The sequence below is a fragment of the Thalassophryne amazonica genome, chromosome 17 (genome assembly GCF_902500255.1).
Source record: "Thalassophryne amazonica chromosome 17, fThaAma1.1, whole genome shotgun sequence".
Taxonomy (NCBI): domain Eukaryota; kingdom Metazoa; phylum Chordata; class Actinopteri; order Batrachoidiformes; family Batrachoididae; genus Thalassophryne; species Thalassophryne amazonica.
The window spans coordinates 23704820-23722794 of record NC_047119.1 but is presented as its reverse complement, the minus strand read 5'-3'; the positions used below and the strand labels follow the sequence as shown (position 1 = coordinate 23722794).

General features: G+C 44.5%; 1 protein-coding gene across 1 annotated transcript in view; it reads right to left on the bottom strand.

Annotated features, from left to right (window-relative positions):
* brinp1 (bone morphogenetic protein/retinoic acid inducible neural-specific 1) overlaps positions 1 to 17975 on the bottom strand; it is a 424567-nt gene that overhangs the window by 167529 nt on the left and 239063 nt on the right. Inside the window, exon 4 of the mRNA XM_034193082.1 lies at positions 12948 to 13117. Coding sequence (XP_034048973.1) covers positions 12948 to 13117 — 170 coding nt within the window. The remainder of the gene's footprint in view (positions 1 to 12947; positions 13118 to 17975) is intronic.

Sequence of the window (17975 nt, the reverse complement as noted above, 5' to 3'; positions counted from 1 at the left end):
TGCAATTAGATACAAATAGTATTGAAACCTTGGAGTATAAAAAGAGAGATTTCAACCTATCAGACTCTACACATCACACAAATGTCTGGGTTCCAGTTGGCTCGTCCCTTCCTTATTTCCTGCACATAATGCTTGTGTCCCCTTGGCCTGGTCTATTCACTGAGGTCCACGGTACAGAGTTCCCTGCTTGAGGAAACTGCAGCGTGATGCATTCCTATAATGTACGTCATACAGCTGCTGCCAGTGAAGCAATGCTGCAATGGCACCGTCAGTTTGGCTGACACAGCAGAAACAATCAGGGGTAAATCAATAGGTGTTTTGATGGAAGGACGTGCACCTTTCTGCACTATCAAACCTGCATGTCAATGCTGCACAGGGAAATTGGCTGATAGGTTGAAGATACCACTGCAGTCAGGTGACGGTCTTGCACCATGACAAAATACTGGAGAAAATCTCAGTGCTCACAAAAACCGTGAAAGAAATGCAGATGATTTTCACAACCATGAATCTCGGGTAGATGTTTTCATTTTCCTGCAATTAGCAGGTCAGTCACAGGCAGACAAGAGCTTGTCAATGAGTCTGCATTGTTCAGCAGCACCTTAAAAAAATACTGCATTTTAACATTAGATCCTGATAAGATACAGGTGAGGACCAGTAACTCCTCTTTTGGGCTGTCAGAGTGTTCTAGGATGCATATCACAAAATAGCCGATGCACATCTAAAATGTCCTTGTAACTATCTGATCTTAACCTAACTGCTTTTCAAAATGGCTGACGCACAAAATGTCCTTTGTCAGGAAAGATGACTTTAAGCTTGCTTTCAGCTTGTTTTCATCTTGGAATATAATACGTGCCATGGAATTAATATACATGCTGTTGGATTAAACTGCACAGTTTTTGGTACCTTCCAGGAGTAAGTGAGGTCATACCGGACTTTTCCAATGGGGAGGCCCACGGAATGAACTCGGTGGTGAATGATTCTAACATGACAAGTATGATCAAATGAAGTATTAATGTGTTAAAATTAAGAGTTGATTAGAAAAAGTATTTTACAAATAAGTGAAATGAATGATTATATGAGCTGTTTTTCATAAAGCGTGCAGAGTCAGAGAAAAAGAGGAAGTGAAGAAGATGTCGCAAGCAGGGCAAGAAAAGCTGATGTTAAACAACTGATCAAATGATTAAGATGTTGGTAAAAACTAAATGAATAATAAGGAATGAAAATGTTTGTATATGATCATATGAATTGTTTTTATGTGAAAGAGAGTTGTAATGAAATGATTGAATATGATTGATGTGATTCTAAAGAAATGATTTAAAAGAATGAATTCTCAGAAAAGCTGAAGTGTTAACAGAAAAGAGGAACTTGAGAAATAAGTTACTGGTAGGGGCTGCGGGGATTTCCAGTAAAGTAGAAGGAGAAGGGAGGAGGTTTTGAGTCAACAGCGTCCCCATGGTAACCAAGATCATCTGAGGACGACAAGAGTCAAGCACATATATAACCTGTGAAACACCAGAAAACGGGGGTATTCTTCCAGGGAGAGGTGCTGTTGCCACTACTCCCCTGCTACGAGGAGATCACAAGACTTGACCATCTTGTGAGCAGCAATTGGAATCGTGGAGTGAGAGGACTGGAGCCATAAAAGATCATTTGAGAGAGATTTCAACTCCCACTCAGGCCGTCCAGTCACGGAGTAGCAGAACAATGGAGAAAAACCACTGGCCTTAAGTCTGAGTGGGGAATGTTCAACGATTTCTCTCAAGGAACATCACCGCATACCAGAATGGATTAGATCAACTTTTGGTTGATTGAAGACGGAATAAATTCTTATGTGGATTAACTTCCTGAAGGATTACAACATCACACAAGGATCGTGGTCAGCTAACAATTAATAGCTGATGAAGAGGAAATCAAGTTCATCGAGCTGGGGACCCTAACCTCAAAAACCTCCTTCCCTCACTCCTAGAAAAAATTGTTAAGAAGTCAATCCAGTCCCAGTCAAAGTAAGATCAGTCAGAATTATTGAATTAAAAACAAAAATCTCTGCCAATCATTATTCTAATATATTTGAATTACTATTGTGAAATTATCACCATATAATCTATGTTGATTATGTTATTGGCACTTGCAAAACCTGCAATAAATTCCAAGCATGCAGTTAAAGTGTTAAGGCTCGGACATTGGATTATTGATGCTTCTTAAGGTGTAAAAGTTAAAGTTTACTGGGTGTACAACATCAAAAAGGCTCTAAAAGGTTAGTCTGGTTTTTTAATGAAAATAACACATCCTGGGGAATCGCTGTACGAGTCACTAAATTCAAAATCTAGCAACATTCCAAGAGCCCTGATCCATAAGAGGAGAGCTGCCGTTAACGGGCGTGGCCGGTTTGTATCCTGGTTCCTGAGAAGGCTATTCGACCGGGGTGCGAGATCAGCTTCAGCGGGGTGGACGTCCGGATGGAGGCAGTGAGCAGCTAGACGAATCTCCTCGCCACCAGCTTGAACAGCCTTTGTGCAGCCCTGCCGGGTAATACCCGTGGAGACACGAAGGTCGGACCCCAAAGACGGAGAGCTGGTTTTTACACAAACACACTCATCGGAGGGTGAGCGTGTGCCGTGTATCTAAAAAGCGGGATCTGACACCTTGTATTTGGCACAACTATCTGATCCTTTTATAGCAGTCTAATGGATAAAACCATCTGATCTTTTCATAGCTGTCTAATTGGGCATGATGGAACACACTGATTTATTGCATGATATGTAGACATACACCATAAGATTTTTACATAACTGCCTTGAACGCAATGTGAGCAGACCCCCGTTAATACCCACCTACTTCACTTTGCAGCCAATCACATAGATGCCGATTCACGACAGGCTAAGGACCGCCCACATGGGGCTGGCTGGAGGAATAAAAGTTAGTGCAGAGAGGAGATCTGGGCTCTTTGTTCTAGATGTTGCCTGTGATCTGGTCAAAGTCCCCAACACTGGAGATGACTCTCTGTATCAGTGTAGGAACTTTTTTAATACAACATCAAACATTGAAGTCTGTTTCCTGTCCAGTTCTTTGCGATCACTAACCACATAAAAGAACCTAACGAGGCCATGCTTGCATCATTTAATATTATAAATTGCAGTTATTCTTTTCTGTGTATTAGTTTTAATAAGAATGCGGGTACAGTTGGACATGCAGGCACATGCAATCTCATGGCATTTTGTGATAGCATCACAAAGAGCGCCACATTTTTGTGACAGGAGCATGAAATGTGGGGTGACATGCTGGGGGGGGTTGGTTCATCTGTGGGGGGTTATGGTTATAGTTAGGGGAAGAGAGATTAGGTTATGGTAACAGGAAACAATATATATATATATATATATATATATATATATATATTATATAATATATATATATATATATATATATATATATATATATATATATATAAAACGCCATGAAAACATGACTCATTTGGTTACGGGAGCACAAAAAAGCATTAGTCTGGGCTATGTAAAGTATTTGAATGCAACTTAGAAAGTCTTGTTGCTCATCGCAGGGGACTAAGGAAATCTTGACCACGCGGTACGCTCACCATGCACATTGCGTAGGACCCTGCAAATGAAGAAAGGCCTGTCACCCCTTGTATCATACTGAATGTCAGTGTCCTTATGGTGATTTCTCTTTATGGTAATAACTTTGATGCCAGGAGGAGGCACAATTATCCTTTGGGGAATGAGAAAAGAAACAACAGAAATAAAACTGTAAGAAAGCGAGTTGCCAGAACAGGTAAATGTGTTCTGCCTCTCTGTCAGATGTCTCCAAATACAACAGCACTGTTAAGTGTTGGTCCCTGATATAAGTTATAATGATAGACATTATCATGACATGTCAGATAACACATGTTTCAGAAGGCCCTTCACAACAAACACATTTTATTGTGAAATACTGTACCTTGACAAAAGCATCTCAACAAAGACTTTTATTGAGAAAATCAAAGCCACTTTGTTCCACGTCATTGTTTTAATATCATAACACAGAGGTGATGTGAGCTAACACCTGTCTGCTGAAAATCAAGTAGAGGTGAGGTGTTAAGCTGAATAAACTCTTATATTCTGCGCTGTGTCGAATCTTTAAATGAACTGTCTCAGGAATATATATATATATATAAAAACACACACTCTCTCTCTCTCACAACACACACACACACACACACACACACACACACACACACACACCACACACACACCACACACACACACCACACCCACACACACACACACACACTAAAACAGATACTTCAATGCTACACTTTAAAGAACTGTCCCATCACTGCCCCCAGTGGTTATTCGGAATTAGGGATGTGAACAGATACTATACTGTCTGTGCACATTGGTCAACATCAAGCCTGTGCACAGTGTTACTGTATTAGTCTGTTCAAGCTTACAGTTTCATGTGTGTCTCCCCACCTATTCTCTTCAAAAGCACTACAGTGTTTGCTCTTTTCCTTTAGCATTTAAAATTTGTATGATTGTAGATCCATAGAAAACCAGAGAAGCCTAAATAATTATGATCAGTGGGGCCTGAAATTAACACCAGCAACCTGAGCCAGCGCTGAAAAAATTGGTCCACTTTCCTTATAAATACAAAGCTTTACTTATGAAAAATAATAGTGCAATTCTTGGCATGTTTTCTCACATTATAATAGTCAATTAAACAAATTTAGATATACTTTAACATTTCTTAAATTTACAGCTGACAAGTAAAACTTGTGTGGTTACACTAGTTATAGGTAAGACTGTTGTTGTGTGGGCCGCTGAAGAGGAGGTACTGCTGGCCCACCACCACCAGAGGGAGCCCTGCCTGGAGTGCGGGCTCCAGGCACCAGAGGGCGCCGCCGCCCCACAGGAGCAGCCTCGGTAACAGCTGTCACCCATCACCTGAGACAGCTGACGGCAATCATCAATGGGGTATATCAGCAGGACGGCATCTCCACCTCATCGCCGAGATATCGTTTCTACCGGAGAGGTAACATATCAAAGCAAACAGAGTACATATTGTTTGACTGAGCTAGTTTATTGGATTACTGTTCCAACGAGAGGTGGAGGTACCTTTCCTGCCGTTCGGAGTCTGTGATAAATCTGCTTCGTGGTGAGGCACGCGCTTGGGCTACAGCGCTCTGGGAGCAAAGTTCACGGCTCCTTCTGACATATGATGGGTTTGTGAGGGAGCTCAGAACGGTGTTCGATCACCCTAATAGAGGAGAGACCGCTTCAGCCGTGCTGCTGTCAATGAGACAGGGGCGCCGGAGCGCAGCTGCCTATGCAGTCGACTTCCGCATCGCGGCTGCGAGGTCCGGCTGGAATAGCACTGCCCTCCGCGCCGCCTTCGTAAATGGACTGTCGTTGGTCCTCAAGGAGCACCTGGTGGCTAAGGACGAACCGCGGGATTTAGATGGGCTTATCGATCTTGTCATACGATTAGACAATCGGTTAAATGAGCGCCGTCGGGAACGAGACGAAGGGCGTGGCCAGGCACGCGTCGTCCCTCTCCCTTCCGGTTCCGGCCGCGTTCCGCCCTCCCCACGCTCCACGGCCCCTGCGCTCCGTGCGATCACAGCTCCCCCTGCTGACGAAGCTATGGACACGAGTAGGGCAACATTTAGGGCACCGGTCACACAAAGGAGGCTGGCCCGCGGAGCGTGTTTTGTTTGTGGCTCGATTGAGCATCAGGTAAGAGACTGCCCCGAGCGGTTAAACACCAACGCCCGCCCCTAGACACTGGGCTAGGGGGGGGCCGAGACGTTCACGTGGGACACACCCACATCGCCACACGACTCCCAGTTACAATCCTTTATGAGGATTTAACCCTGAAGGCCCCAGCACTGGTGGACACGGGCTCAGAAGGGAATTTGCTTGACAGCAAATGGGCCAGGGAGATAGGGTTCCCTCTGGCGGCGCTTACCTCGCCTGTGCAGGTACGGGCGCTAGATGGCTCCCTACTCCCTCCAATCACTCACAAGACACCACCAGTAACTCTGGTGGTGTCGGGGAATCACCGGGAGGAGATCGAGTTTTTTGTGACTCCGGCCACCTCCCGTGTGATTTTAGGTTTTCCCTGGATGTTGAAACACAATCCCCGGATCGATTGGCCGTCCGGGGTAGTGGTTCAGTGGAGCGAGACCTACCATCGGGTATGTTTAGGTTCCTCGGTTCCTCCCGGTTCCCAGGCTAAGGAGGAGGTCAGAGCCCCGCCCAATCTAGGGACGGTGCCGGTGCAGTACCATGACCTTACGGAGGTGTTCAGCAAGGATCTGGCACTCAACCTTCCCCCGCACTGCCCGTATGATTGTGCTATTGATTTGGTTCCAGGCGTTGAGTTCCCGTCCAGCAGGCTGTACAACCTCTCACGACCTGAACGTGAATCAATGGAGACCTACATCCGGGACTCTTTGGCTGCCGGGTTGATCCAGAATTCCACCTCCCCGATGGGTGCGGGTTTCTTTTTTGTGGGGAAAAAGGATGGCGGATTACGTCCATGCATCGATTACAGGGGGCTGAACGAAATCACGGTTCGTAACCGATACCCCTTACCCTTGTTGGATTCGGTGTTCACGCCCCTGCATGGAGCTAAGATATTCACCAAGCTTGATCTTAGGAATGCGTATCACCTGGTTCGGATCCGGAAGGGAGACGAGTGGAAGACGGCATTTAACACCCCGTTAGGTCATTTTGAGTACCTGGTCATGCCGTTCGGTCTTACAAACGCTCCCGCGACGCTCCAAGCATTGGTTAATGATGTCTTGCGGGACTTCCTGCACCGATTCGTCTTCGTATATTTAGACGACATACTCATCTTTTCTCCAGATCCTGAGACCCATGTCCGACATGTACGTCAGGTCCTGCAGCGGTTATTGGAGAACTGGCTGTTTGTTAAGGGCGAGAAGTGTGAGTTTCACCGCACCTCTTTGTCCTTCCTGGGGTTCATCATCTCCCCCAACTCCGTCGCTCCTGATCCGGCCAAGGTTGCAGCGGTGAGACACTGGCCCCAACCCACAAGTCGTAGGAAGCTGCAACAGTTCCTCGGCTTTGCGAATTTCTACAGGAGGTTCATTAAGGGCTACAGTCAGGTTGTGAGCCCCCTGACAGCCCTGACCTCACCAAAAGTCCCCTTCACCTGGTCGGATCGTTGCGAGGCCGCGTTCAAGGAGTTGAAACGGCGCTTCTCGTCTGCACCCGTTCTGGTGCAGCCCGATCCTAGTCGCCAGTTAGTGGTTGAAGTGGACGCCTCGGACTCAGGGATAGGAGCTGTGCTGTCCCAGAGTGGGAAGACCGATAAGGTCCTTCATCCGTGTGCCTATTTTTCCCGCAGGTTGACCCCGGCTGAACGGAACTATGACGTCGGCAACCGAGAACTCCTTGCGGTGAAAGAGGCTCTTGAAGAGTGGAGACACCTGTTGGAGGGAACGTCCATGCCATTTACGGTTTTCACTGACCACCGGAACCTGGAATATATCAGGACCGCCAAGCGGCTGAATCCCAGGCAAGCCCGCTGGTCACTGTTCTTCGGCCGTTTTGACTTCCGCATCACCTACCGGCCCGGGACCAAGAACCAGAAATCGGATGCCTTGTCCCGGGTACACGAAGACGAGGTCAAAGCGGAGTTGTCGGATCCACCGGAACCCATCATCCCGGAGTCCACTATCGTGGCCACCCTCACCTGGGACGTAGAGAGAACCATCCGGGAGGCCCTGGCACGAAGCCCGGACCCCGGGACTGGACCAAAGAACAGACTGTACGTCCCACCAGAGGCAAGGGCTGCAGTCCTGGACTTCTGTCACGGCTCTAAGCTCTCCTGTCATCCAGGGGTGCGAAGAACCGTGGCAGTTGTCCGGCAGCGCTTCTGGTGGGCGTCCCTGGAGGCCGACGTCCGGGACTATATCCAGGCCTGTACCACCTGCGCCAGGGGCAAGGCCGACCATCGCAAGGCTCCGGGACTGCTACAAGCCGCTGCCCGTGCCTCATCGCCCCTGGTCCCCCATCGGCCTGGATTTTGTCACGGGCCTCCCGCCGTCCCAGGGAAACACCGTGATCCTCACGATAGTGGACCGATTCTCCAAGGCGGCCCACTTCGTGGCCCTCCCGAAGCTCCCAACGGCCCAGGAGACAGCGGGCCTCCTGGTCCACCATGTCGTCCGCCTGCATGGGATACCATCAGACATCGTCTCCGATCGCGGTCCCCAGTTCTCCTCGCATGTCTGGAGGAGCTTTTGCCGCGAACTGGGGGCCACGGTCAGTCTCTCGTCCGGGTATCACCCCCAGACCAACGGGCAAGCAGAGCGGGCCAATCAAGAGATGGAGCAAACACTGCGTTGGTGTGACAGCCACGCACCCCGGCGGCCTGGAGTACTCATCTGGCCTGGATCGAGTACGCCCACAACAGTCAAGTGTCATCAGCCACCGGCCTCTCCCCCTTTGAGGTGTGTTTGGGGTATCAGCCCCCGTTGTTCCGGTGGTTGAGGGAGAGGTCGGTGTGCCCTCGGTCCAGGCCCACCTGCGGAAGTGCCGTCGGGTGTGGCGTGCCGCCCGTTCTGCTTTGTTGAAGGCCCGGATGAGGGCGAAGACCCATGCAGACCGGCGGCGGACCCCGGCCCCTGCGTATCGCCCCGGGCAGGAAGTGTGGTTGTCCACAAAGGACATCCCGCTACAAGTGGCCTCCCCAAAACTACAGGACAGGTACATAGGACCGTTTTAAAATCCTCAAGGTCATCAATCCCGCCGCAGTGAGGCTTCAGCTTCCAGCCTCACTGCGGATCCATCCAGTATTTCATGTGTCGAAGCTCAAGCCCCATCACACCTCGCCCCTCTGTACACCCGGTCCGGCACCACCTCCTGCCCGGATTGTCGATGGCGAGCCGGCTTGGACAGTGCGCCGGTTGTTGGACGTCCGACGGATGGGCCGGGGCTTTCAATATCTGGTGGACTGGGAGGGGTATGGTCCCGAAGAACGCTCCTGGGTGAAGAAGAGCTTCATCCTGGACCCGGGCCTCCTGGCCGACTTCTACCGTCGCCACCCGGACAAGCCCGGTCGGGCGCCAGGAGGCGCCCGTTGAGGGGGGGGTCCTGTTGTGTCGGCCGCTGAAGAGGAGGTACTGCTGGCCCACCACCACCAGAGGGAGCCCTGCCTGGAGTGCGGGCTCCAGGCACCAGAGGGCGCCGCTGCCCCACAGGAGCAGCCTCGGTAACAGCTGTCACCCATCACCTGAGACAGCTGACGGCAATCATCAATGGGGTATATCAGCAGGACGGCATCTCCACCTCATCGCCGAGATATCGTTTCTACTGGAGAGGTAACATATCGAAGCAAACAGAGTACATATTGTTTGACTGAGCTAGTTTATTGGATTACTGTTTCAACGAGAGGTGGAGGTACCTTTCCTGCCGTTCGGAGTTCTGGGTGCAAACGCGCCCCCATCTAACTGTTCTTTGTTCCTCGCCAGCAGTACCAGGTCCGACACGCGGAGGCAGTGGCCACCTGGGAGTTCGGGACTTGGCGGCTCCAGTATTCCCGGGGTCCTGTGGCGGAGGAAGCCGTGTGGTTCCGGTCTTACCTTGGAGAGGCGTCTCCTATCTTCGAGCCTGCCCACACGACACTTTTTGTGAATTGACTGTTGTCCATTTCTGTAATTGGTTGTATTCGTTGTGCACATTCACAACAGTAAAGCGTTGTTATTTTGGCTTACTCCATTGTCCGTTCATTTGCGCCCCCTGTTGTGGGTCCGTGTTCCTACACTTTCCCCACAACTGTTAGAAGAAAAAATTAATGCAAAGCTAAAATACCCTCAGCTGGACGAGCATTGTGTTCTTTATAATTTGCACTAGTGTGCAAATACATAAAATTTTACATTTGTTATTTACATTCATTATTAAGATCCTATTGTACAATTTGTACACATTCAATAAACCCTGTCTATCAATCAATCAAAAACAATATTTACATACATATGTGCATACAAGAGCAGAAGTTAGCTTTTAGCAGAAGTCAGCATGCACGCTGAAGTCTGCAAAATGTCTTGTAAATCCTTCCAGCTGTGTTATCAGGTTACAAAAACAGTGTTTTCAGTTTTATTAGTGTTTATTCTCTCTATCTTTTACATAATACTGACAAAGAGGCTATATTTACACGCAAACAAAACAGAGTTTGCAGCTAGCTAGACCAGCCTGTGATGTCACCATGCTAAAATCTGTGAAATGTCTTGTAAATCACTTCAGTGGTGTTATCAGGTTCCAAAAGTGTTTATTACCTCCGCCAAGGAGGTTATGTTTTCGGTCGAGTTTGTTCGTTTTTCTATCTGTTTATAATTAATTATTAATTATTAATTAATTATCTGTTGCTAATATAAAGGAAAGAAAAGTGTATGTATCATAGTTTTGGTTGTAACACTGAATTGTTGAATAGATCACTGTGCCAAGGAGGGAATCTCTTTAGGGTCAGTGACCCTATGGCCTTGTGTAGCACATGCAACACTTAAAAAAATAGCTCTATAACAGAATTTACTGTTATTTATTACCTCCGCCAAGGAGGTTATGTTTTCGATCGAGTTTGTTTGTTTGTTTGTCTGTCTGTTTGTCAGCAGGATAACTCAAAAGGTTTTAAACAGATTTTGATGAAATTTTGTGGAGTTGTTGGAAATGACAAGAGGAACAAGTGATTAAATTTTAGTGGTGATCTGGCTCACGATCCAGATCCAGCAATTTTTTAAAGAATTCTTCACCATTATGGGATAGGGGGAATTTTGACATTCTAGTTTCTAACTCCACAAAAACAAGGCAGAAAGGCTTGAAAAAAATTAGGGTGTAACATAGTCAAATGTTCTATCAAACAACAAAGTTTGGTGATGATTGGATCCGGATTCCGGAACTGGTGATCCAGAATATGCAAAAATATAGGGGAAAATAGAAAATAGCAGGGGTGGGGCCAAGTGGTTAATGCGCTTGGTTTCAGTTTGGAAGGTTCTGGGTTCAAATCCCACCCCTGCCACATTTCTCCATGTAATGTGGAGTTGCGTCAGGAAGGGCATCCGGCGTAAAACCTGTGCCAAATCAACATGCAGATCCACCTTGGATTTGCTGTGGTGACCCTGAGTGCAAACAAGGGAGCAACCGAAGGGACTTACATAGGGAAAATAGAAAATGTGTCAGTGTGAGGTGACAAATGAAGCTAGGGATGCACAACTAACACCAAATTGTAGCTGAATCTGTACTGATTCAGTAAGGTGTCATCAGATTTGATGCAGCTTCAAATGTTATGGAGCTAGATCCAGAAGAAAACCGCCATTACCGAAAAATAGTTTTTATACAATAACCTTTGAATTAATAAAGACATAAAAGTGATTCCAAGTTCTAGTGGTATGTTTTTGATGGTCAAGGATGTCAAATATAAAGGAAAGAAAAGTGTATGTATCATAGTTTTGGTTGTAACACTGAATTGTTGAATAGATCACCGTGCCAAGGAGGGAATCTCTTTAGGGTCAGTGACCCTATGGCCTTGTGTAGCACATGCAACACTTAAAAAATAGTTCTATTTCAGAATTTACTGTTATTTATTTAGAGCAGTGCTTCATAAATGTTAAAAAATTCATATATTTGCAGTTTAGTTGAATAATAAATTGAATTTTGTCTCTTATTTGTTTTTGTCTATAAGCACATGCAATATCAATATCAGTGCTCAGATGACAGTAGCTTCTGGGAAAGGTGCAAGTTCCAATAAACTGTGATGCCAAGCGCTAAGGATACATGCTATCCAGTCACAGCAGATAAAACTTTTTTTTACTAGCAATCATCATTGTTAGACTTTTTTAGGTTTAATGATTCCACGGTGTGTAGATATTATGGTGTCAGTGACCCCATGGCCTTGGCAGAGGTTTGCACTCTCTGAGTGCTTCTAGTTAAGTTTTATTCTCGCTAGCTTTTACATAATATTGACAAAGAGGTTATATTTACATGCAAACAAAACAGAGTTTGCAGCTAGCTAGACCAACCTGTGATGTCACCATGCTAACATCCGTGAAATGTCTTGTACATCACTTCAGTGGTGTTATCACATTCCAAAAACAGTGTTTTCAGTTTTATTAGTGTTTATTCTCGCAAGCTTTTACATAATATATGACAAAGAGGTTATATTTACATGCAAACAAACTGGAGTTTGCAGCTAGCTAGACCAGCCTGTGTCACCATGCTAACATCCGTGAAATGTCTTGTAAATCACTTCAGTGGTGTTATCAGGTTCCAAAAACAGTGTTTTCAGTTTTATAAGTGTTTATCCTCACAAGCTTTTACATAATATATGACAAAGAGGTTATATTTACATGCAAACAAAACGGAGTTTGCAGCAAAACTAGACCCTGTGACATCACAGTGCTGCTCTATTGTGATTGGCTGTCACCCCCACCCCTCAAAAGAACTGAACAAAATGAAGCAGAATGTGACTTTTTAACCTCTTAAAATTCCTCTTAAGATAGGTCAAAGTTAACCATCTTTGAACTTGTCCAAGGTCTGTGTTCCAAGAATATTCCCTGTGAATTTAAAAACTTGGACTTATGCTGAGCACAGACAGACAGACAGACGGATGGACGGACGCAAAGTCTTTGCAATGCCCAATGGCCATATTTGAAAAACAACATTTTCTAATGTTAAGGAAGCATAATTTTTTTATGTGTTTGATGCAAATGTGTTTGCTTTTTCCGCTTGAAACAAAATGTTTCGATTTTGAGAGACGTTTGATTTGGAGTTCAGATTAGAACATTAACTGCGGAATCACACACTTGAGTGGTATTGACAGCAGTCCTGTCACCACAGCTCCCTGTCTACAGCGACGGCCCCATCACCAGAGCCACAGCCTAAAAATCAATGAGTATTTGCCTTTACATGTGTATTTTCACGATATGCACCAACCTTGATGGCATTAGTGGAAATCTGGATCTCGTGAAGCTTCCTCATTGTGCCGTCACGGTCGATGAAGTAGGAAGAGGCCAACTGATGAAGGGCTTCCACATTTTGTGTAGCATTGGCAAGCTTCCTGTCCATCTTATTTTTTGCCATGTACATTGTTAATGCCTCCTCTCCTGTAGGTCAAACAAAAAACACACATACTTAGTGGCTTGGAAGCTCTGAAAACTACTCTGGACTTGATGTACAATACAGAAATTTAGCTGAAGTTTTTACCCAACATTACTGAAAACTGAAATTATGAGTTATATTCATCAATACCATGTGCTTTCGTGCAAGGTGCATGGTGACCTGGACATCATTAAAAGCAGAGTATTACAATCCTCAGCTGAAGAAATTAATTGGGGTGCACTGGATGAATAATGGCGGTACACTGTAGTTCTCGTTATTTTGGAAAGCTGTCTGATTCAGGCTTATCTTAGTTGCCAACTGAGTTCTTAACACAAGAGAAAAGTCATAGGTCAGAATTTATTGGCATTTAGTTTAAGCTTAAGAAACTGGATGCCCTAGTTCTCCACAAACAGTCACCGTAGTTCCTGTTTCATCCTTAGCTGGCACCGTCCCCAGATTGTCCACACATTTTCCTCTTCTAGGATAGCATACACTCCAATGGATGGCTAGTAGTATGAATTTTAATTTTCAAAACCACAGACATTTTATCCATGTGCAGACACATTCATTTGCTTCCAGCTACCTCAGGTACGAAAGAGACAAATACAAAGCCCACAAACAGGAAATATTATTATCGATTGCAGCAATTTAATTAGCGTCAGGAACAAATCTAAAAACGGACATGAGTACAAGAGCTGCCGCATGCAGAGTTACAGCCATGTGGAGAAGAAGTTTGCCTGTTAATTTGCGCTGTGGCGTTTTGAGGAATGATTTTTCATAACCAGAAATAGTAATAATTTGCCTTCCTTGATGACTTAGTCAAGCACAGAAGGAAAACAATTACAGACCCTGCAGGGTAAGATCTCTGTCCGGACAGGTCCCATGCTCTTGTAATTACTGTTATAGTGTTATTTCTAAGATCTGAGATCACACGACGGGCAAATAGTAAGGAACGGGAGTTATGGAGGAGTCACATCGACCATCTACTTTTACTGCCGCCCCCAACGAAGGACAGCAATCACACAGCCTGTGTGCACAAATCAAATCACCACCATGTGGAAGTGTTGGTGCCAGTTTGGATCCAGACAGTACGGTAGAAATCCCAGTACTGATGCCAGGTAACCTGTTGATATTGATGTTGATATTAGAGAACCTTGTGATGTCATAAGGTAGGTATGAATGTTATAGAGATAAAATGAAAACACATGATGTTGCAAAGCTACATTACCTTTTACGGAAAGGTTCAATAGGTTTCTATAGGTCCTATAGGTTCCAATAGCTGTTCAATAGGATCGCCGATAGTGGCCTACAGGCGAACCGTCCCAGTTGCCTATAGGTACTTATGCGCAACTGGGTGCTTATATCCTATAGTCTGCACTGTGGGCTTGCCTGTGGGAATTATATAGGCTAGTAACCTATAGGCCATGCCTATGGAATTACCTATGGGTTTTTTCATCAGGGTACCTGAAACCATCCAAACCTCCCTGAAATCAAACCCTTTGGTATTTCTGTTACTTTTGCAAAACCTCTTTTTTTTTTTTTAACTTGGATCAACCTACAGTTCGCCTATAACAGTTTAAGTAACTTTCAAGTCATATTAAATTACTGTGGCCACTGTAATGTGAAGAAAAACATCTCCAAAGCCTCCAAAGATCTCCAAGGATTGATGCCTGAGAACTGAAACGTCCATCAATAACAAGGAGAAAAAAAGATATTTCACCTTATGTATAACTGATATAGGAGAAAGATCACGGTATTTAACCTCAACAACTGATTGTTCATTGGAAATTCTTTTTGCTCCTGCAAACAAGGGCACTGCACAACAGGGGTGTTGTTTTCAGTCCTGTGTGTGTATGCCCTTTGTTCTGACCCAGGTTGATCAAAAAAACTCAGTTTTTATAGTAGTCATCCAATGACTATGTGATTTTGAGAAAAATGAGAAGTGAAGATCACTGGCCAAAGTCAAATTTTTGGTCTGCTGCTAATGGGATAGGAGATGGGCTCTTGATATATATAGGGTTTCCCAAAAAAATACAACATTTAAAACATTCAGTTTGACCCTTAAATGCTACAAACTTAATCACATATGTTTCTTTTTTACTTGCAGAGACCCTGAAGTTTATGTTGATGCCAAGCAAGACTCGGGAAACTACAGCAAACAAAAATTATTGAGTTTTGGCACCAGACCAAGAGTGTCAAACAGGTGCAGCGACTTTATGCTAGACTGACAAAATGCAGGGCCAATATTGACATTGGTATAGAAAGACTATTTTCTTTGCTGATAAAATGTTGCATATTTTTTGGGGACACCCGAGCTGGATTCCCATTCAAGCTACTGGACTGTGTCTTTGGACAACATGCTTTAAATGGACTGTCCCAGTCCACCCAGGCGGAAATGGGTACCAGCCTTGGCTGGAGAAGCAACCTGTAATAGACTGGTGTCTCACTCAAGGTGGGGTCGCTCCCACAATGGTATCCAGTAAATGAGGTCTTGACAGTAGAATGGGCAGTTCAAGGAATTAGCCAAAGATTCTATCCTACAGTTATTATTAAACACTAACATGAAGTCATATATCAATATATGAACACTAATATGAAGTCATGTGACCTTTGACCATGCATTCACATGTAAGGTCAAACTCAAGGGCATAACTGCTTAAATCAAAGAGGTTGGAGCCAATAGATTAAAGAAGTGGATGGGATGTGTGTTTGACGAGGATGAAGTACTTCACTTTTGGACAGAAGTGATGAAATGTCGAGGCCATGCAGATCCATATATTATGGTATCACTGAATCACAGAATTCATTTTCATAAATCGTTGTCAAATATGTAACGCCCAGGTGTTGCACTCGCTGAGTGATGCTTCTTGTTCAGCGTGTTCAGCTTCTTGCTTTCTCCATTATGTGCTTCTGAGCTGCACATTTTAAATAATCCCTAGTGATTAATTAGTACGTTTTTTGTTTTAATGTTGTTTTAAACTGTTTAATTTCATATTCTTCTTACATTGAGTAACATCTGTCTGCAGACCGCTGATGAAAAACAGCATTTTAGCAAATTCTGGCACAGTTACAGCAATGTTTATTAATGTGTACTGTACCTGTTGAATAAAGCATCTGGAAGGTGCACTCTGAAAGAGCAGCAACCTCCACTCCCATCCGGTGCATGATGGGATTTGACCATTGAATGGTTTTTGTGCAGTATGTGTGTAGATCTTTGGGATATCACAGGGCCAGGTCCCAAAATAACAGGGTGAGATTAAAGGAGAGGAAAGATAAAAGATTTTCAACTCAAGTAGGAATCTGCCTCAAACATTTATCAACTCTTCCTGGATCCAAGAGCATCTCATGACTTCAGAACTGCTGCCAAACATGTCCGATGGTGAAAGTACTAAAAATATTTAAAACTTTACAAAGTTATTTATTAAAAAGAGACATTTCCTCACAAGCACAGGAGTGTGTCACTTTGTCTTATTGGGAAATATGTAGATGAGACGAGTAGCCCCAGAAGAACAAGACTCGAATTCTGTGTTACCATCTTTGGTTTCTCACCATCACCACTTCTATTCTCTGACTGGTCTGGACCTAGAGTCTGCTAGTATACAGTGCCTATGCCTTGATACCGGCTCAGAACTGGCATCAAGTACCACAAAAACAAAAAGCATCACAACTTACATGCAGTGTCCATGGTCCAGTTTGTTCCTACAGAATATGTAGAAACATGTTATGGTCTGTCTGAGCCAAATAATATCATTTAATGATTGCTTAATCGCTGTAGTCATAATTTATTTCTTATTCCAGCCTGCATTTTTTTGTTGGGGTGGAAAATACATCACATATGATCATCATATAGTGCACAATGTACTGAATTGTATCTTTTTTTAATGAGTATCATGGTATCATGAAAAGTCACAAAATTTGTGTAAGAAATTAATGACCTCTTGCAGAAGAATTAAAAAATGATTTATAAAATATACAAACCACAAACAGATTACTTCAATGTTACAATTTATACTTCTGAATAATGTTTCTTTAAACATTCACCACAGATTACATAATTGCATAATTAATATGTTTTGTGATATTATTGAATCGTGATAGGTGTATCGTCATATGTATCATATCGTGGAGCCACCGTATCATTCCATTTCTAATTTTCACATCCTCCCTTACGAAAATCTCTGTAGGAGTATATAGAGGGCACAAAGGTTCCAATAGAACACCTATAGACATGTGGCCTATAGAGACCTATAGCATTATATAGATCCTATAGGATAACTACACATACCTATAGGACACCCTATTGAAGCTCTATAATGGCCTGAAGATCAGCCTATAGCATTTCCATCAGAACCAATAGGTTGCCTATAGGACCCCAGTAAGAACTTATAGGCCATGTCATGTTTGTGCTTGGATCACATCAAGCACACCACAGAACCGCCTCAGATCCTGGCTACCAACCACCAAGGCAGACAACTGGCCCATCCTCACCTCTCAAAAATAGCCATCTATCTACCGTGGGCATCACTTTGGCCTTTTCCAGTTGATATGGTCCTCAACGCTGTGGGCCTGAGTGTTGGATCATCTCCAGATAAAGTACATTTTGATTGCACTTATCCATCTGAAGAAGATGCTGAAAGAGCTGGTTAATGATGCCTCATATTCACTCATTCACACACACACACAGTCACACACTGAGTTTAGCTCACTGTTGTGCAATGTGTACAACTGCACACCAGAAGGAACATGGCGGATGATGATGGGAAATCAAACTCAGGGTCCTCTGGTCACAACCCACCTTTCTAACCTCTAGTCCAGTAGACTCGAAAGTACCTGCCCTTTGGACACAATGTAATTGCAGTAATA